At 39.3% G+C, this 22,187-nt stretch overlaps 2 protein-coding genes across 2 annotated transcripts; one reads left to right on the top strand and one right to left on the bottom strand.

Moving 5' to 3' along the window:
• Positions 1–348: 348 nt before the first annotated feature.
• On the bottom strand, positions 349–15,004 carry LOC121878864 (probable cytochrome P450 49a1). The gene is made up of 11 exons (XM_042385290.1): positions 14,969–15,004; positions 11,426–11,651; positions 10,984–11,224; positions 10,715–10,831; positions 8,786–8,862; positions 7,744–7,945; positions 6,317–6,482; positions 4,784–4,953; positions 2,423–2,501; positions 2,085–2,288; positions 349–892 (listed from the first exon to the last, which is right to left on the bottom strand). Exons 2-11 carry the CDS (start codon positions 11,646–11,648, stop codon positions 782–784), a joined length of 1,590 nt encoding a protein of 529 aa, XP_042241224.1. The 5' UTR covers positions 11,649–11,651; positions 14,969–15,004; the 3' UTR covers positions 349–781.
• A 2,322-nt stretch (positions 15,005–17,326) lies between these two features.
• LOC121878847 lies at positions 17,327–20,316 on the top strand. The gene is made up of 6 exons (XM_042385265.1): positions 17,327–17,351; positions 17,694–17,779; positions 18,238–18,362; positions 18,957–19,112; positions 19,580–19,731; positions 19,993–20,316. The coding sequence occupies exons 2-6, from the start codon at positions 17,719–17,721 to the stop codon at positions 20,231–20,233; spliced, it is 735 nt and encodes a 244-aa protein (XP_042241199.1). The 5' UTR covers positions 17,327–17,351; positions 17,694–17,718; the 3' UTR covers positions 20,234–20,316.
• The last annotated feature ends 1,871 nt before the right edge of the window (positions 20,317–22,187 follow it).

Below are 22,187 nucleotides of genomic sequence, written 5' to 3'. Positions count from 1 at the left end.
AAGTAAAGTATTGGTTGTGTTACTTATTAAACACCCTGTATGAGACCGATGCCATATTGAGCACAAATAGGCACCAACCTGACATTATTATGTGTTGTACTATAACTCACTTACCATAGAACAATTTTTAATTTATAACTTTTTCATACCAAATTAAAGAAAATTTAATGCAGAGTTCACATATCATACTACCCATCCTTAATGTTGGTCTGCTGTATCATCTATGTTAAACCATGGAAAACTATTTAAGAAGAATTAGCTTGATTCATGCACTGGTTATTGAAAGGAGGTGCTACAAAAGGAAGGACTAAATTAAAAGGAAATAGGGATAAATATGGTAATCACAAACAAATATAAAATATTTTAATTCATAATGAATCATGGAGGGGTTTACAAACAAGACATCTAAGTGAACTAATGACAAACTACAGAGATACAATAACTATATGATAATGTAAGTCTTACCTACTGATCTTACCAGACACTGCAGAGGCATTCACTGACGACATGGTTGCTCTTATTATATTTTCACAAAAGATTTCAGCTTCATAAATTTCTGGCTAGCTATATTATTTCCATTCCAGTAAACTAAATATTTTTAGGTAGCCGGCACTTTTGTCAACAGTATTTCATATATGTACTGTAACTTCTTGATTACAATAAAGTTAACCGTGGTGTCCTCTGCATCTTTTCATTCTTGATTATATAACAGTAACCAGTAAAGTATAATGTTCTAAGTTAAAGTTGCAACACAATAAATTTCTCTAATTCACAACGCTGTTCAGCGCCTTTCTGTAAAACTGAACTTGAGTGGTTGCGAGGGAGTGAACACTAGCTTGCACACCATGTCAATATCTTCATACTGATAGTCAACTGTGAACCGCTGCATAACCTAAAAAAAAATATGATTCTTTTATTAATGAACATCTGTGTTTAAAGGGTGAGTAACTTTTTCTTTTAAGCATAAACTACCACTTTTAGGTTGAATGAAAGTATGAAAGTGGGTCACATATCATAAGTCTGATGGCCTGTTGGGGGGTGAATGGAAATAAAAGTTACAGAAAAGTCAGTTTCATCTACGAAAATTTATATTGCATTTAAATACCATTAACAGGTTAAGTTTGTTTTTGTTCCATTTGATTAGGTTGCATTGGGTAAGGTTGGCTGGGTTTGGTTGGCGGGTTAGGTTGAGTTAGACTGGCTGGGTTAGGCTGGCTGGGTTGGGTTAAGTTGGTTGGATAGGGTTGAGTTCAGTTTTGAATGTTTTCTAGCTTGACCAAACCTAAGTCACCCCCATTAGTCTCTGATTAGACACTGCAACTTTTTTTCTGTAAATTTTTTCCTACAGTCCATCCCTTAAAGAGAGAAGTGTTTCACAGTTTGGGGTATTCTCTGGTCCCCGAGCTGTGCTAGAGACTGCCTAGCTTATTGTAGGAGACGGGCGACTTAATAGAAGTTTATAAACATCTTGAGTGTTCATAACTGGAGCTGGCAGATGCCCTCCCCATGAGGGGTGACAGCTCAAGGGCACACTTTTTCAAAGTGAAAATTGTAAGCTTTTGGAACAATCTGCCAGAGTGCGTTGTGATGGCACCGAATGTGAGCTCATTCTAGACCAGACTCGATCAACACTGGCACAGGTACATATATATTCTGGACCCAGTGCATGCCCGGAACTTGCCAACAGTGCAGAGATGTGCTTGACCATCCAAGTGGCTAATGAGCCGATCAGTGGTAAAGAGGATAAAAGTAAAAGTACACTAAGCCAGCCTTTTGAAGTTGACTTTATGAACAGTAATTACTGCCTCACTTACTATGATTTACACTTCACAATGTGGGAAATGTCCTCAAAGAGAAAGGAATATAAGAGAAGTTTGATGAGCTGAAGGAATTTGTGAACACTTAAAATTTTGAGTTTTTTTTTATTCACAATAAACCACAATGATGATGTGGCACCTGCTTTCCATTGTTCTGTCTATTGTCTAAAAAATACTTCTATCATCATCTATCTTTTCATCAATTTGTATATAATTTTTCCCAATGTATACAACTGTTACACTATAGTTGACATATCAGTGGCTTACCCTTGTAAGGAAGGTGTACATTTCCTGTTCAGCAATGCGTCGACCAATACACATCCTGGTCCCAGCACCAAAGGGGAGGAAGGCATAAGGATGAATGGGCCCCAGAGGCTTGTGTCGTAGCCAACGCTCAGGAATGAATTCTTTTGGTCGAGGGAACAGTGACTCATCCAAATTCATTACCCTAGAAATGGCGAAAGCTGCCCACTGTAAATAATACAAAAAAATATTAAACTCTTATTCTGTGTATAGGTACTTCGTTGTTTTAGGTTAAAATATGATAATCTACCTATGTCCAAAAAATCTTAGAAGGTACCATTAAAAAAATGAAGTTTACAAACCCCTTTAGGAACTAGGAATCCACTGAGCACGACATCCTTATCCAAAGTTCTGCCCACGCCAATCACTATTGGGAAGATCCTGAAGAAAGAAATGAAAACATATTCAAACAAGCAGGGCAAATACTAAGGACAAAGACACCAATTATTCCAAACATAACGCAAGTGTATATTCAACCAGGAAGGTGGATGGTGGGAAAATGGGAGAACTCCTGCATCTAAATACAGTACAAATGTAATAATGATTCAAGAGCTAAGACTCTTATGACTTTAGACATACTGTATATTTTTTTACTTGGATGTTTATATATTTATTTATCATCTTATCACTTATCATCTTATGTACTTGTTGTTTGGGAGGTTGGTCTGTGCTTGGTTGGTACAGTACCTTCATTGTCCAGTATTATTGAAGGAGGAAACCAGAGTACTGTACAGTACCCAGAAACATGCATCATAAGCCCTACTGGCTGCCACTTTTAATAATACAGTATACTGTACTGTATTCAACTGTATTTGACGAATGCCAGACAATTTTATTCAGCATAGAAAGATCCCTCATACCCAAGGAGTCATTAATACATCAACCACTGCACCCAGAGTACAGTACAGTATATGCTATCTGAATTTACTATGAGCAGACCAGCAGTGAAGAGGACAAAGTAATGTATATAAAAGTCTGTTTATTCATCTCTTAGAATACTGTATCCAGAGAACACTTATAAAACCTTAATCACCCCGACTTACCTTAACAGTGGTCTTCAGGTTATCAATCAAGCAATGAATACAAATGACCCTTTAGGAGTGAAGAGCTGAGTGAAGTCTACAAATAGAAGAATGAAGTATAAAATTCCACTTATAACTGAGGTGATGCAATAGGTGATCTATAAGAGAAAACCCAGACCACTTAACACCCGGTCTAAGCCCTTTGAGAGGACCCATATTTTAATACTTTTACTTACTTTTATCCTCTTCATCACTGATCGGCTCGCTAGCCGCTTGGGAGATCGGTCACATCTCTGTTACTTTTCCTTTTCTTTTATCCACTTCACCAAACGATCGACTCGTTAGCTGCTCGGGCGATCAGTCATGTCTGTTACGCACTGTTGACAAGTACTGGCTATGCTGACTAAACCACCAGATAATGTTTTGCTATTACCTGTAATAACTTTTCTCACCCAATTGATTCAGAGTCAATCAGATCCCAAATGAACCAATGAATTGAATTGAAGTCCACTAAAAGATTCAAATGTTGACTCAGATTCACTTCGTTAGATGTAAAGTAGAATTTATACGTGACCTCCTCAGTAACTGTCAATTAAAACCTCCATAAAGACAAGAGGGTTGTTTCCAAGACATTTGCTTTCTCCCCAAATTCATAACATAGGATTGTTGTACCTATAGGTCACTTCAGCTTCAGGTGGCCACCCCACTACAGGTCACAGCCTCAAGTTAAAGAAGCTAACAATAGAGAAACTGTCCGAGCTAACTTCTTTCGAGTAAAAGTTGTGAACATGTGAAATAACCTGCCAGAGAATGTTGTGACAGCACCAAGTATGAGAACCTTTAAGACCAGACTTGGCCATTGCTGGCACATATTCAAGTACATTCAAGAGTCCATACATGCCCTGTACTATACTTGCCAAGAGCGTGTAACAGAGAACAAACTGACTTGCCCAGCCAGCTAGTAAGCTAATAGGTGGTAACCGGTGATGATTGAAAAAATACAAATTGTGAAGTACAGTACAGCTTGTTGTAAGAACATGTGAGACACAAGATAAAGAGGTCTTGTGCTATAAGGTGAAAGGGAGATGAATATTATCATTCATGTTATACAAGCTACCAATTGTCCTGTCTTCTCCCTGTGAGTCTTAATGTGCACATGTATATGCTACACGCAGGAACAATGTTTTCACAACCTCTATTGTTTTTTAAATATCTTAATTATTAAAAATTCATGTTAGCTAATAGCATACTGAAGAGGAAAGTACAGAAAAATATACAGACAATATAATATCTTCCCTTACCTAATCCTCACTGATTTAAATTGGATCGAATTAAACCGGAATCAATTGTGTAGAAAAGGCTACTTGTAACTGAATATTGCTTGCTTAGTGAGTTTAGATGGTGTACTTGCAACTTAACTATGGGCCCTCCTCAAAGGGCCTAGAATGGGCATTTAGCAGTTAAACTCTTTCTTGTAGGTCATAAGGGTATATATTATGATACTGTACTATATTTGTTTAAGTTGACACTTCCTGATTATATGTTAAAATTCCAAAAATCTTGTCAGTCATCAAATAAATTTGTTATTCTATTTCTTTCACTAATCATTTATAAACAAACACTGATTAGCACAAGCCTTACCTCATGGATTCTTTGATGACAGCCTTGAGATAGGAAAGTTGAGCCAAGTGTTTTGGAGTGAGTGGCCCCTGGTGGTCCCCAAGTACTGTGTCCACCTCCTCCTGGAGTCGTGCCTGTACCTCTGGGTTTCGGGCTAGCAAGTACAAGGTGAAACCCAGTGTGTGTGAGGTCTGAGGGAATCATAAATATGAAAATTTACTGAACTATAATTTAAAAAATACCTGAGGATAACATATACAATACATAGGAAATATTTTTCTAATTTTATTACAGTAATAAGGTTCCAGTCATGGTTGTGTCATTAACAAGGCCAGACCTTGAAGGGAAAAATAAAAAGAATGGAATAAAGTAGTCTAAGACTCTTTTGATGAAGGAAAACTTCTTTGTAAAGAGTTCCAAAGTTTAATGCTAAAGTTTGTAAAAAAATATCAGACTTTGTTACTTAAGTAAAAGTATTGTTACATTGGCAAAATGTTACTAAAGTAGAAGTAAAAAAGTATCTCATTCACAAAGTACTCACATACTGAAAGTAAAAGTAACAACAAAATTATTAATCATCTCAAATATTAAAATAAATCTGCAGTAAATTATAACAAAAATAGTTAACTAAAACTAAGAATAAAAGACATATTACACATACAGTATATATTTGCAAATCTTTCTTTTGAGACTACAGTAACCAATAACCAATTCTCAAAATTATGGCCATAGTTGAAGTCCCCCGTGATAAGGAGGTGGCTGTTGTAAATCGAAAAGTTGCGAATTCATATTCAAGGAAAGTTGTTGGAGCTTCCAATAACTTGCTGACAAAAACCTATGACTCTTCAGGCTTCTACACCCTTGACAAAAAACCTATGACCCTTCAAGCTTCTATGCCCTTAACTCATGAGACATAAAGGCAAGCATGAACTTAGCATGCTTCCCAGATGGGAGCTGTAAGCGCTTCTGAGCATCACCTTGCACAGGATGTAGGGGGGTGCCAAAAAAAATAAATAAAAAAAAAATAAAAAAAAAATCTATAGTGCTATCATAAAATTGCGCAGATGGCATCCATATCATAGTAGCAGGTAGTTGTCTGGCTGCCCACCTGGGTTTAGTGGCGTCCTGATCGTTTGTTTACTGTGCATCAGCTGTTGGAAATGGCGTGTGGTGTTGTGTTCCTTTTAATTATAATGGAATTTACTGTTTTATTATAATCTCTATGTTAAAAAAGTTTACCAAACATGAATTTCAGTAGGAAATATTAGCAGCAGGCCACGGGAGTTATGCTAAGTGATGCACAGCGAGTGTTAGGCAGGCTGTTCCACTTGTTTACCACTCTGTAGTCAACTACAGCATCATCCAAGTTGCTTCACAGTGTACCAAAGGCTTAATATACTGTACCTGTACTGTATGCTATAATCACACCATGGTATTCCCAATAAATAATCAGACTTATTGGACCCGCTTTCACTAAAATTATGTCACATGGCTATGCTGCAGTAATAACAACAAAATATATATTTCTGGAAAATATCCCCTCCCAATGCTTACGGTATCAATGCCAGCAAAGAGCATGTCAAGGATGAGTGTGACAACATCTTTACGGGTCAGTCCTGGCTTGAGGAGAAGTGCCTCCATGAGCGTCAGTTCCCGGTCATCATCAGGAGCCTGGGCTAACAATGAAGCTTCTGTCTCGCGTATATTCCGGTCTGCCAACCTGCTCAACCAAGAAGATTTGCATTACGTTGTGAACACTTAATAAAGCAAATACCACTAAAAAGCTGACTCTAGACAATTAACTGGTAATTAATTGACATCAAATTATACAGTACTTACTTTAATGAAGAAACCTATGATAAAAGTGCCTTGCTAGATTATATTAGTCTTAAATTTCTAAAATTATGCATAATATAATGTTCCCCATCATCTCATAACATAATCAACTTTGCAAAATCATTAAACGAAGCATGAAAATATAAAATTACTATACAGTACTACTGTATGTACAGTAATTGGGTGTCTTATACTGCATTGTAAAACGGTACTGTACTGTATGCTGTTATGAGTAATTGTTGAAAATAATAGCTATTCAGTAAAACTGCCATACAGGTTTACAATTGGATGGGCATGTATCTATACTAAGTAGTTATACAGTTCAGAATCAATATAAACAATATAGGTACAACATAGTGTGCATTTTCCTATGTACCTAGACAGTGTAGGTAAACAACAAGGTAAACAGTAGGGCAATTTGACCAAGGACAGTCAACAAAGCTGTCAGGCGCTCTTTTTACACATGATTTAATATCTGTTGTGAATCCAGGCATAAAGCTGTGAGGTTAGGTTAGGTTTATCATTATAATACTTACGTTAAAAGAAAACCACTTTATAATGACATCATCTCAGTTACCCAGAGATATTAGAATGGTGCAACTGCCTAGCTTATACTATAGATGGACAAAGGATGACCTAATTGAAGTTTATAAACATCTCAGGGGGTTCTACTGTACTCAGTCGAGTGTCCATACCTGTAGCTGGAGGACGCCCACCCCACAAGGGGCCACAGCTTACAGTAAGTTGATGAAGTCTCAAGTCCAGGAAATTGTGAAGGCAAACTTTTTCAGAGTAAGAATTGTAAACGCTTGGAACAATCAACCAGCGAGTGTTGTGACAATACTGAGTGTAAGCTCTTTCAAGGCCAGACTTTACCAACATTAGCACAAGTACATAAACATTCTGGAGCCAGTACAGACCCAGCAATTGCCAACAGTGCGTAACGAGACGTGGCCGACCAATCTCCCAAGCGGTACATGCCAATCAGTGGCGAAGAGAATAAAAGTAAAATTATCTAAATTCTTTACATTTTACACAATATTTTTATTACTTATATAGAGATCGAAGATTTGTTAATTTATCAACATTCAATTAATATGTGATTCAGTACTTTGGGTCTGGTAACATGAGAATAAAACACTTACTTTAAGAATTCCTCGTGATTATTCTTGAGTTTTTTGTAAGTTGGGGTTGGAAACACCTCCCAAATATGCAAATTGAACTCTAGGTGATTAATATCAATAAATATTTCGTTTACCAAATTAATTAGTTTTATTGGCTCCGACTCCTCTGTAATGTTTGGGTCAAGACAACCTAAGCGGCGGTTCAGTGCTACAATACCAACAGCTGCAAAAAAGAAACATTGCCGTTACTTATGAGTGGTACTGTATTAACTTATATTGTTATACTGTAGGTAATAAGTAGTAGGCAGCTATCAAACAGGGAGGTACTACTGCCTGGGAAGATATTGGAAGCATAATGTAATGTCTAATGGTAGACCCTGCTGCCATATGACATCACGAAAATTGTGACTAATGTCCCAGTTTGCTTATCTGACTTTCTGCCTCATTTACACACAGTTGCAGGGACTCAATTCTTTCTCTTAACCTTGACAACACAACATTTGTATATTGTGTCTCACTTTTGACCTTTTTTTTTATTTGTTTATTGTTCTTTATTAGTATTAGTATTAATACAGTGCGGTTATTAATATTATTGTTATCATTATTATTTAATTTCTAATTTTGTATTTTTATTATAAATTTGATTTACTGTACTATGAATTATTATTATTTAATTTTAAATTTTTTATTTTTATTATAAATGTTATTTACTATGATTTATTATTATTATTATTATTATTATTATTATTATTATTATTATTATTATTATTATTATTATTATTATTATTATTATTACCTGTATTATTATTATTATTATTATTATTATTATTATTATTACATTTTCGTCCTTCAGGCCCCGATGTAGGTCACTGACCTGTGCCCAGGTAGGCTAAAGCGCGTAAAAAATATAAATTTAAATAAAAGAATGGAGGAACAACCTTATCCACATGCAGGGTATCAACAATAATCTTACTATTCATACAAAGGAATGACACCAAAAATATTCGTCATTAAAAAATCAATAAGACCACTAATTCACACTAACTCTGTTGGACTTACGTACATTCAAGAGCCCACTTGTAGATTTCATTCTGAAAGTCACTTGGCATTTCTCCGTGCTGTGATTGTAGGTAAGCAATTCTGAAGGGAGAAAAAGCCAAATTTATGATCAACACTACAGTACTTAACAAACTTATATAAAACACAGTTTAAAAACTGATGATTAAATAACCACCATGTATTTTATTCCCCAAGATTCTTAACATTATTGTACAGTATATATTTCTGAATACTGTACTGTATTAATAAACAAAATAAGGACATCACGTAACAGACTGATTTAGCTGAAATGTGTCATTTGGGTAAAGAATTAAAAAAATAAAAAAATTAAAGGTTGAGAAATTATGGAGCTAAATAACTGGTATCCCCTGACATTTTGCAACAAAAGACAAATGAGAAATAAGATTACTGCATTGCACAGTGTTTCTAAGTTATTCATCCTTGCACTGCAGATTCTACTAATTTTTTTTTAATTATTTCCCTCTTGGAATCGGTGAAACACTCTGACTCATCATCACTTTTCTTTGCCATTTTAATTGACAAATTACCATTACTAAATTTGTTGAAAAATTATAAGTGGGTTAAAAATGGACAGGCAAACATGCAAGATTTTTGTCCCTTGCCTTTGTTAATGATGTGCCCTACCCAATGAGGCCTGACACAACTTTTGCCTCTTGTAGTCACGGGTTGGAGAGCACGGTAACTTTTTTTTTGCTGAAATGACCTGAACAGATGCCTAGTGTTGACAGAAGCATTGTAGTGCAGTGTCAATGATTTTATTGTTGGAATTATCAAAGTTTTCAGTCAATATTTGTGGATTCATCTGTGATCTTCAGTGGTGCCATATAGAGTACAGTAATTAATGTTTCATAAAGATATTCTCATTGGTACAAAGGTTTGAGAATAAATATGAAAATGTTACTGTATAATAATGCCTTTGTCCCATCCATTAACCTGTGAATCCGAGACACCACATATTGTTGGGCCAATAGATGATGGGAGGTACTAAGGAAGGGAGGTACTAAGGAAGGGGTTATTAAGGAAGGGAGGTACTAAGGAAGGGAGGTACTAAGGAAGGGAGGTACTAAGGAATGGAGGTACTAAGGAAGGGGGTATTAAGGAAGGGAGGTACTAAGGAAGGGAGGTACTAAGGAAGGGAGGTACTAAGGAAGGGGGTATTAAGGAAGGGAGGTACTAAGGAAGGAGGTACTAAGGAAGGGAGGTATTAAGGAAGGGAGGTACTAAGGAAGGGAGGACATGAAGGGAGGCACTATGAAGGGAGGTACTGGACTAAGGAAGGGGTATCAAGGAAGGGAGGCACTAAGGGGAGGCACTAAGGAAGGGGTACTAAGGAAGGGAGTATTAAGGAAGGGAGGTATTAAGGAAGGGAGGTACTAAGGAAGAGGGTATTAAGGAAGGGAGGGAGAGGGGTACTATGGGAGGGAGAGGGGTACTAAGGGAGGGGGGAGGAGAGGGGTACTAAGGGAGGGAGAGGGTACTAAGGGAAGGGAGGGAGAGGGGTACTAAGGGAGGAGAGGGGGGTACTAAGGGAGGGAGGGGAGGGAGGAGGGAGAGGGGTACTAAGACAGGGAGAGGGGTACTAGGGGAGGGAGGAGAGGGTACAAGGGAGGAGAGGGGGGGAGGTACTAAGACAGGGAGAGGGGTACTATGGGAGGGAGAGGGGTACTAAGGGAGGAGAGGGGTACTATGGGAGGGAGGGGTACTAAAGGAAGGAGGGGTACTAATGGAGGAGAGGGGTACTAGGGAGGGAGGGGTACTAAGGGAGGGAGAGGGTTACAAAGGGAGGGAGAGGTGTACTAAGGGAGGGAGAGGGGTACTATGGGAGGGAGTGGGGTACTAAGGGAGGGAGAGGGGTACTAAGGGAGGGTGTATTGAGGGAGTAACCATAAAGGTGAAGTGTGACCTCCCTTACCTTTCCATGAAGTCGAGAGTAATCTGATCCATCTCGGGTAAGTATGAAACCACGTTCTTTGGCTTCATCATAGAGGTTTGAACACGGCTACGGACGCGCCACCATTCCTCTCCATTTCTGGAAAAATATTATTACATTAATAACTTGTTCAGTTCTAAATAAGTAACGTATTATAAAAATTTAACAAACATGCTTTTAAACTAATCAGCATTATATACATCACTGGTATTTTAATATGCATTTAATATCAGTATACTTATAATGCTTACTCTGACAGTAATCCAGTTTTATGATTGAAGTAATTGTCAACAGCGTTTTGCCTAATCTTCTTAAGAGAATGAAACCCATCCCTGATAGGGTTTTCCATTGTAGCTCGTAACATAATCTCGCAGTCATCAGGGTTCACTATAATAACCGCTGGAGGATTGAATGGGGAGTGAATTTGTACGATTGGGCCATACATTTTAACTATTTTTTCAAAATAGTGGTGAAGTTGTTTGCTCTTGAAGGCTGCAAAGAAAGATAAATAATTATCAATTAATCAAAACAAACCTATAAACAAATTCCACGACACAAAGGAATATCACAGGATAAAATTATATGAAAGGCTTCCAAGACTTGAAACTCAACAGTCAACACAAGAAAAAAGTGTCACGTTTATTACTCTGCTTACAAATTAGTCATATAAGTTCTCTACATTCTACAACATACAGTCATCAATAAGCATGGATGGCACGGTCCCCAAAATAGGATACTTCCGTGGTCCTGGGACTTCTGATACTGGTCTTGCTGCGACTTTCTGCTCCTCTCCTATAATTCCTTCTGCCTTTGCTGCTACTTGGTTTGGTGCAGCTGTAACGGTGAAAGCTCGGGCCTGCAGAATTGAGGAGCACCTCAGGGCCTGCACTGCCCTACACCTTAGCACGCTCGACATGTTCTGCAGAAAAAAAATACGAAGTTGATGACGTAATAATGTATTATTGCGCTTCAGCAATTAAACAACTATGGTCTTTAAGTGTGTACTCTTGATTAGAAAATGCACTGATCATCAAAAATAAAAACTAAGGAGATAAAGTGTACCTATGTTTTAAGGGTTACATGTGACGAGATAAAACGATATCGTTATTACACTACCTCTATAGGATACAGTTCCGTTTTTTGTCTGTCATGTACAGTAGGACAGTCTACGTTTTCACGAATCACACAAAATGTTATTACAGAAAGGTCTGAGTCATCGAATTTAAATTCACTGCAACCACATTAATCAATATGGAGAGCAAGATTCTAAACTTCACACAATACTCCACACCCCACACATGGAACAAGGTTTTTCAAAAGCGGGGGGGTGGTCTTTTTTCTCTCCCTATTGAGATTGATTGATTTGTGGAATTTAGGCCCAAAGTCAAGCACTGGAGCCAATAGGCTTTTCAAAGCTGTATGACAATTAGGGGATTTCCCTCATATCAACAACAATTAAAACAAAAACAGCTGATGCTTCGTCCTCTCCAGTTATCGTTGCCGCCCCTTGTCGACAAGCGGAGAGGGCTAACGGAAAATAATAATAATAATAATAATAATAATAATAATAATAATAATAACAATAATAATAATAATAATAATTTAGCTCAGTTTCCACCAAGGGACCGCTGGACACAGAAGCATACAAGGCTACATAACACATGCCTTAAATTAAAAACTATTTTACACATTATCATATTACTTGTACTATATCCGAATTTGACCTGCAGTCAACTAGGATACGGTTGGCTGTCAGGTCAGAGTGACAGGAGTTGCAGCGAGGGGCCTCTCACTCAACTCCACCCTTAAACATACTGTATACAGTAATTATGTGTGGTGGGAATGGCCAATCCTCAACCTCGTTAAAACAATACCACTCTTGTTGGGGGAAAAAAGAAGACGATCACGGTTGAATGGCTGGCAGTTTAGTGTTTGTTGTCAGGGTCGACCAACGTTCTAGCCACTTTCCAGCAGCAAAAATAGTGGATTTCGAAATATAAGAGACCCAAAATAAAAATCGAATATAATTGGGCCCAAAATACCGCAAATTAAACCACAAACCATTTTAATTGGTTGCCAAAAAAAATACTTTTGATTGGCCGCGTGACATGCACGGAAACGCATGCGCGTGATGATTTATGAAGGAGACAAGCAGTGTGGCAGGTGAGGTAGGCGGTAATGGAGTTAGATTAATAGAAGAAAATTGATTACATTTTGGATACGCTATCTCCGTTATTATACATTTGCGACGGTAATGTAATATAGAAGAAATTATCTTATAATTAGACGTCCTATTCGAATATGATAATAGATTAGGAGTAGGAATGTTTTGAACGGAAATGCAATACCTAAACGAATGTAACCTTCATTTTTGGCGGAAATGGCTAGTATTTGCCTCCCCCCCCCCCTCACAATCATGAAGGGAAGGCCTGCGAAATCGGGATTTTTTGGGTGGGGGAGAAAACTAACCTAACTCCTAGCCGGGGGCCCCCCGGTAGGCCTAACCTGACCCATAACCAGGAGCGGTTCCCGGTAGGCCTACCTTAAACTACCCTAAATGTTTCAGTAGTTAAAACTTTGGGGCGCGCCATGTCCGAAAGTACAATACCTTAGTTAGAAGTGGAAGGGCCAGGGATACGTAAGAATTGGATAGAATAATCGTCTTTCTCGTAAAACTCGGCAATAAACTTAAAATAATCGTAGGAGCACAAACGACAACCTACTTCCATCACGGCCATTGTGAAACTTGTCAATGAAATTAAAATCATACCCAGGGTGTTTCCTTTGAGAAAAATCAAATGTAACTGGTCGAAAAAAATTCGCGTGATGATATCGATACCTCATTGGTCACGACTGGATGACGTCAGTCAACATTGCGCATGCGTCATGCGCACATAACATCTCAGACGGACTTAAAACTACTTAAAATCAATTAAATTCAATTGTGTCGCTATTATTCATTTCCGCCAAGTATATATGCGGTTCAAAATGCCCAGAATAGCAAGATCGAAATATTTCAGTAGTTTATAGCTTTCGGGGGCGCTATGTCCGAAAGTAAAATAATACCCCAGCGTTAATACTAAATTTATTTTATACTGGATAGGAATACTGGAAAATTTCATGAGACTAGTAATAGTCGGGTTTCTGTAAACTGATGTAACAAATGAATTAGTTGAATGACTTGTATAACCAGTTTTCTTATATAAGAATAATATGAAATTATAACTTTGTATAAGTTAATACGATAGCCATGAGCTCTAAGTCAATACGATAGTTATGAGCTTTAAAACACTGTTATATTACTCCTGTACTTCCTCATACACTCAACTGAAGTACCAAACGGCCCTAGCCACTTCAACAGTTGACTGTGGGTGTGTCAGACGCGGTGATCTTGCGTAATGGAAGGTATATAAATTTAATATACCTTGGCATAACTATGCACCACCAATAAAGCAACTGGAACTGTCTTGTGTAAATCTTAATGTTCTATAAGTACTTACGTGTCCTCTATTTATTGTACTACTGCTATAAACACCATTTGTTCACATGACTGGTTGTAATAATATCACACACAAGCGTACACTTGTTCCACCACCAGCCGAAGACAGACAACTATATGTTGAGCGGTTGAGCCGTACTGTTAGCTGCCTACGCCTCAATAGAACTGACCTTGAAATGTCAGGGATACTTGCCACATACCGCCTCCTACTTTAATTCTTATGCTTTTGTAATGTCATCTCAGATTTTAAACTGAGGATTATAGCTCATTTTAGGCCTTTATCGAGTGTTTATATACAGTACTGTTATCGGGAGGCTAAGTCCTTTAAGGGTAAGAAAATGTCTAACGTAATACAGATTTTATAGTTTGCCCCTGAGGGGGCTAGGTTATTGGGCACCCCCTTACATCCTGTGCAAGGTGAAGCGCAGAAGCGTTTACAGTGCCCAACTGGGAAGCATGCTAAGTTCATGCTTGCCTTTATGACTCATGCATTAAGGGCGTGGGGTAATGTAACCCATTCGCCTGTGTCACCTTTGGGAGGGTGTTGACGCCCTGAGTGTGTCATTGAAGTGGATTCCTCCCCTACAAACGCTGTTTGTCGCTGAGTAGCTGACCCCGCGAATTCCCCAGTGTATGCCTCGTGGTCTAGGTCAACCAGCGCCGCCTTACATGACGGAGGTCAACTATTAAGCCACGCCTACCTCCGCTATATAAAACCTGACCTAGTGGTGACCTACCTCTCTTTCTACCGACACCAACCAGCAAGCAACACCTCCTCCTCCTCCTTCCTGGCGGCCCTCGCTCCCGCCAGCGACCATGGCGACCCACAAGCCTGTCCTCCTCTGAGCACCCTCACCAACCAGCTCTCTCTACATCACGCTTGTAACCATGCTGCCACCAAGCTGCATTGTACATCCAATTCAATATGTATACAGAGAGCACATTGTGAGTTTCCTTCCTCCATCCCATCCTGAGTGCGAACAAAACATCCCGTACCCCACATCATAACTCATGACTCATTTCCTCGGTACATAGAAATGTAAATACTAAAATAATGTCCTGAAATCATATTAATGTTGATTTTGACATCTGAGCAACAATAATGAGCAAATTATGAGTACTGTAGGGTGACGTGATGTTATGTTGTCTAGCACTCAGGATGGGATGGATGGAAACTCTAGGTGGTGGTTTTCTTTTATAAAATATATTATATGAAAGACAGTCTGGTGCTGGAGATGCCGTGTGGCGAGAAGCTTGCTCAAGAGACACGTGCAGTGAGTAGCATGCTTGAGGAGGTATCTGTGCAGGAGCTTCGTTAGAGATGTTGCGTGTTGCTGTCCTCTAGGTTGAATGAGGGCTGGAGGACAGCGAGGAGCTTGCTTGGAGGAGGTGTTGCGTGTTCAGGAATGTAGGGTAGACTGCATCTCAATGGAGAGACTGAGAGCTTATATACACAGCAGCCGGAAGTAAACCCGTGGGAACTCGCCGGTTGCTTGACTCCGTTGCTAGGGTAGACGTAGCAGGTGGCACGCCACACCGTCCACCAAAATAATTTCCTAAAAATAATCCTAGTGTTAATGTTGACGACCACCTACAGTATCGTGTCTCTTGTGAAGGCTATCATGGAGACAATGGATACCTCAGCTAGGAATATGAGGTGAATTTTGTAAGGAGTCTGTGGGAATGAGACACCTGTTCATGTCTCAGCTGTTGATGAGGAACGTTGTTGTTGTTGGTGGTGATTATTTTGAAAACAGTAGCAAGTATATACTTTCTTGTCCATGTTAGTTTACGGGTTCAGACAGACAGACAGACAGAAAGAAAAGAGATATTACCTCTATCAACCACCACCGCCATCTTTACCTGAAGTTTAGGTACCCCAGCTTATAATATCACCTAACCTAACCTAACCTCAGATGTGATGGTCGGGATCAAGTTTGAGGGCTAGGACACACACACACACACACACACACCACATGTGTCGGTCTCACAGACTTGCGTAAACACCAAATTATCTCAATATTGCATAACTAAAGCACAGCAGCTAGACAGCGACCCGCCTCGGCCATACCCTGTGATTTGTGGTTAACCGATAATTCTCATTTAATTAAACTATAAATTATTACTGTAATATTATTCAAACATACTTTAATACCCACGGAACATAATTTAAATAAAGCTTATTCATTTATTAGCGTATCCATATTTTTCATTCTGTTGTTAATATTTGTATCCGCTGCTGATTTATTCCGTTGACGATACTTAGCGTTCTAACATGAAATGACTTTTTCGACGAAGTTGCGACATTTAGTGGGAATATTGGCCGTTAAGTGGTGGCGTAGCACTTCACTGTGAGACTACTATCATATCTTCGTCCCTTGTCTTTCTTTCATTTAGATTTGAAGCTTGACCAAAGTAAATATCCATCGTGAACAGTGTGTTCATTATGTGGTGGTCGTGGTGATGTATTGGTGGTGATAGTAGTAGTAGTAGTAGTAATAGTGGCGGTGGTGGTTGTACTGGTGGGAGCAATAGTAGAGGTGGCGGTGGTGATGGTGGTGATTGTACTGGTGGGAGCAGGAGTAGGTTTTTTTTTGCGGGGATTAGCCCACCCGGGCACAGGTCACTGATCCACATCGGAGCCTGGGAGGCGAAAATGTAATGATAATAATAATAATTCATAGCAAATAAAATTTATAATAAAATAATAATGATAATAATAATAATAATAATAATAATAATAATAATAATAATAATAATAATAATAATAATAATAATAATAATAATAATAATAACAATAATAATAATAATAATAATAATAATAAAGAACCATAAATACAAAAATGAAAAAAAGATCAAAAGTGAGAAACAATATAATATGAATGTATGTTGTGTTGTCAATATTAAAAGAAACAATTGAGACCCTGTAATTGTGTGTAAATGAGGCAGAAAGTCAGATCAGCAACATGGGATTTCGTCACAATTTTCGTGATGCCACATGGTGGTGGTGGTAACTATTTCTCTCTTCTCTTGGGAAGCTACCAGATGTGTGAGATAGAATAACCTAGGCTATAAAAAGCAGCCACACGTCTTAGCCTCCATTGTTTACCACGAAGCTTGGTGAGTATCGGGAGTTCGGGATGGCTCTTGCAAGGTGGAAAAAAGTATTGTTTCATATCCCTGTCAACCTTTCTTCTTTCCTTCGTTCTTCCTCTCTCCTTATCTTATTCTTTCTCTATTTATCTTGCCTTCTCTCAATCTCTTGCTTTGATTTTGTCTCTTTTTTTATTCGTCTCTCAGTCTTTTTCTATCTCTCCAACTCTCATCTTATCCAACTAACATCCTTCCTCCATCTCTCAGTGTCTCTCTCTTTTGATCTATCCGTCTCTCATCTTCATTAACTTCTCTCTCTCTCTCTCTCTCTCTCTCTCTCTCTCATCTCCCCGTCTTTTACCTCCACAGTATCAGGAGTAACAGATTCATCACGATGCTGACTCAGTCTATCCTGGTGATTCTGCTGAGCCTGGGATTAGTCTCTGCTCGCCCAGGTATAGTAAATACCTTTTGTTTACCTTTGTTTATGTACCGATTGCTTCAGGTACCTCTGTTTATATCATCAAATACCTGCAAATCTTGCGTGTGTGGGGGGAGGAGGGGCGGTGTAGGGTGTTTGTATTAAGCACGTTTATGTAATCATGGGTGCTGGGATGAACCGAAGCCACAGGTCGTCGTCTCAAAATGCGTAACTAACACTGGCCTTCTTAGCGCGGGCGAGAGATAACTGGTACACAACAGGCAGCAGCAGTATTAGTATATATATATATACATTTCTTACATGTGTATTTTGTGTATTATTTATGATGTATATTCTGTAGATAAGTTATATATGGTGTTTGATAGTATTAGCAAAATTTTACGAAAGTTAAAAATGTGTCAGATGTTATTTTGTTACTCTGCTAAGGACCATAGGTATAAAGGTGTTCCTCCTCTTACGTCTCTCTTCCAGGTGTCGGAGAAGATAGCCTGAACCACTACGTCGATCTGGTGTTGGATAACCTTCAGATCCTCATCGTTGAGAATGGCCTCGACCCCGGCCCTCTCCCCAACAGCTCCGTCGGCTTCAGTGATGTGGTGAGTTATGTTGTGATAGGTTTCCAGATGTTGAGTTTTTGCTTTCATGGATTACTTCAGGTTTCCATAATAGTCTTTTTTTGGGTGGTATTGAGGCTTCCTTTGAGGTGAGTTTGGCTTCCAAATATTGTAAGTTTCAAGGGGGATTTTTTTTTCACTGGGAGTGTTGTTTGATATTCGAGAACTGTTTTAAGTTTCCAGAGAGAGAGAGAGAGAGAGAGGGGGGAGCGGGGGTCCAGAACGGGAGAGAGAAGGGCGAATCCAGAGACAAACATAGAAAACATAACGTTACTTCTCGCCAAGTAAAATTTTTTAAGGATCAAGAGTGAGAAACGATGTATATGTTGTGTTGTTAAAGTAAGAGAAACAATTGAGATCCTGCAATTGTGTGTAAATGAGGCAAAAAGTCAGTCAGATCAGCAACCTGGGACTTGGTCACATATGGCAGCAGGGTCTACCATTAGACAACACATTATGCTTTCAGTATTTTCTCAGGCGGTAGTACCTCCCTGTTTGGTAGCTGCCTACTACCTTCCAATACCACCCAATGTAAACTTATATGGCTACTGTATTGACGATCTATCTATCTATCAGATCCTGGGGGTCACGTGGCACGGGGAAGCAGCTGTGTATGATGGGTGGCTCCGTGGCATAGCTTCCATCTTCCGCTCAGGCGACGCCAACTTCCTCCGTGACGGTAACGGCATCATCAACGGTATCTCCAGCGGCATGGGACTTGGGGAGATGAAGGTGAGGGACTGTGTGTGTTCTGTGTATGATGGTGGTCACACACACACCCCCCCACACACACACTATTCGTCAGTTGATAATCATCGTACATCAGAATACTTTGAAAACTAAAAAAGTTTATTAAGAAAATTTATCCTCTGAACATTGATTGGCCAAACCTACGACACCTCGAGTACCTACCTTTCCTCTAGATGTGTTTCTCTCAGTGTTGCGTCAGAAGCACTAAATTACATCCCAATGATTCGGTGGTAAATGAGGTGGTCCGTGTAGGTTCTGGTCAGTTTTACGGTAACTTCGTTAAGAACAATAACCACCACCATCATCCACCACAACAATTCACTATAGATCAATAAGTAAACAATGAGAAATAATTGGCCCGACACTCACATATAAACATCATGAGAAAACTAAACACATTGCAGGTGTAGTTGTTGAAAGTTGATGATCACGAGCTTCTCCTCAAACAGGGCCACTACACCTGTTTGGCTAAGTTCATGGACTTAGGACCCATTGCTGAAATCACTGTGGACGTGAATGGCGCCAAAGTGTACTTCGAGGCGGCCCTTGACCGTACCACCTGCAGATTCCACGTCTCTATTATGGAGGTCACAAAAATCGGGTGAGTCTTCTGCTGGTGGTGAGTCGTACCTTATTGAAGTCTCTCTCTCTCTCTCTCTCTCTCTCTCTGGGGAATAATTTCAGAGGTTAGAGACGCCTGCATGGACAAGACCTCTCTTTGTTACGTGTTTATAATTTGAACAGGAGATAATGTAAGGGAGTCTTAAATATGATTGTTGATTATTGTTCTTTTGTTATGAATACATGCATACATACATACATACACGTCTCTATCACTTAAACGTTTGACTTCATCTGGCAGACACATCAACATAGACATCAAAGGGCTTGGTCCACTAAACTGGATTTTCGAGATAGTGGCAAACCTCGTGGTGAACATCGTCAAGATCTTCATTAAAGACACTATAGAAGTATCCATTCAAGATCTGACCAATCAAATCCTTGAATCTATTGACCTCAGTGCATTTGGTCCTCTTATTGGCTGTAACCCCGCGATCCAGAATCCACTCATACAGCCTCAGGTCAAGAACTACATCAAATAAGAAAGGTGATTCCCCAACGGTATCAGGTCGTGTGTTGTTGACCTCTTGATCTGTTTAGTAAACATAGAATTTATAATGTGGTAGCGAGTGTTTTATTTTCCTTTTGTCTTATTTGACATTGATGATAGTGATAAATGATAGTTCTCATGGGTAAGTAGTTGGTACTGTCATTTCCCAAAGGTAGTAGCTGGTGCTGTCACTTCCCATCAAGGCTCCTCAAAAGTTTAACTCTTTCACTGCTGGGACGTCACTTTTGATATTTTATTTGCCAAACACCAGACGATTTTATTCAGCTCAGAGGCGACTCCGGCTACAAGGGGTTTACCAAAACTAACCATATTTCACCGAACATAAACTTACCTTAACCCCCTCCCCAGCTAGCGTTAGGGTGGTTAATCTTTAAATGAAATAAGCTCGGGTGTTTAATCTTCAGGTGATCCGTAACATTTATGGGGGTAAGAGCTGTAAAATCCTGGGATAATTTACAAGCCAAACGCCAAATATCGTCTATTTTACTAGTCTAAAGTACAACAGTATTAGTTTATGTTGACGAATATATAAAACCATAATTAGTCTTGACCAGCAGTTCCCGCCCGGTTACTTAATCAGACAAATGATGACGAAGACAACTGAAGCGAATACCAAAATTGTGAAAGTTTCTGAGGTGACCATGCCAAGGGAAGGAGCTCAGTAGCCGGTGCAGGATCCCTACCTTGTTCTTGATAATTTTGTCAAAGGGTATGAAGCCCGGTACGGTTCTTGATTCCACAACTTGGGTTGGTAGACCGTCCCATAATTGAAAAAGGTACTAGTATTTCCTGCATTTCTGCATGATAGCTTGGCGAGCTCAGTTATGTCATCTCGTGCTGGTGGTGCGTGACCCGGGTTCACGTCCTCCACCCCTTTCATGATTTTTAATGTTTCAATGAGATCGGCCCTAATGTGCCATGTCTGAAGGGCTGTTAGTCCTAAGGCTCCCAGTCTACTTGGATAATCGAGATGGCATACAGTAGTTCAGGAATCATCTTAGTCTCTCTGTGTTACACCTTTTCTGGGGATGTTAGATTTTTCAGGAGGTAGGGCTTCCGTGCTTGTATACAGTAATCCAGACTGGGACCTACAATACTGTTGAAGGAGCATTTTCCTGTCTTTGCATTCGAAGTACGCTTCATAATTCCCAAATATCGATTTTCTTCCCTCATTGCTTGTTGCGCCGCCTTCAGTGAATGATCTATCACAACGTCTAGATCTTTCTCCTTATCGACTTCCACAGTATCCAGGAAAATGCTCTCAACAGAATATTCGTGAATGGGGTTGTTGTAGCCTAAGTGTAGGATTTTGTATTTCGTAATGTTAATGATCATTTGCTAGTCTCGAGACCATTTGAGCAGCTCATGCAGGTCTTTCGCCCCCCCCCCCCCTCTTGCCACCTGAGGATTAACCACCCTAATACTACCTGAAGGTGTTAGATTAGGGTGGTTAACCTTCAGGTAACATATGCTGGGGGTGAACAATAATAAGGACCCAGCTCAATCAGTGAATATCACGCACATTTACATAGATGTCATCTACAGTATAGGCACCCTGTATATTGTACTACAACACTTGCAATATAGGATCTCACTTGACGCCGGAATCAAAGATGGCGGAATGACCTTGGTTTGCTTACTCTGACGCTGAAGAAATAGATAAGTTATCGCTCTCCTGTGGTGCCTCGCGACGGTAATAACAGGGCTCTTTCAATTGACTTTTGAGGGAGATAAAACTCAAGGACATGGACAAACAGAGGACACTGATTTCGGTGAGCGATAAGCTATTTTACGTTGCATTGGTTCTCGTTGTGCCCGATGTAGCCTGAATATTTGACAAGAGACAAACAGATACTTCCAAAACCTACCTCAGCTTAATTCACATGATGAGTAAACACGATACGCTACCTGGAGGGATTAGTTTA

This window comes from Homarus americanus, unplaced genomic scaffold (assembly GCF_018991925.1).
Source record: "Homarus americanus isolate GMGI-L3 unplaced genomic scaffold, GMGI_Hamer_2.0 scaffold54840, whole genome shotgun sequence".
Lineage (NCBI taxonomy): Eukaryota > Metazoa > Arthropoda > Malacostraca > Decapoda > Nephropidae > Homarus > Homarus americanus.
Note: the sequence above shows the minus strand (reverse complement) of the source record. Positions and strands in the feature narration are given on the sequence as shown.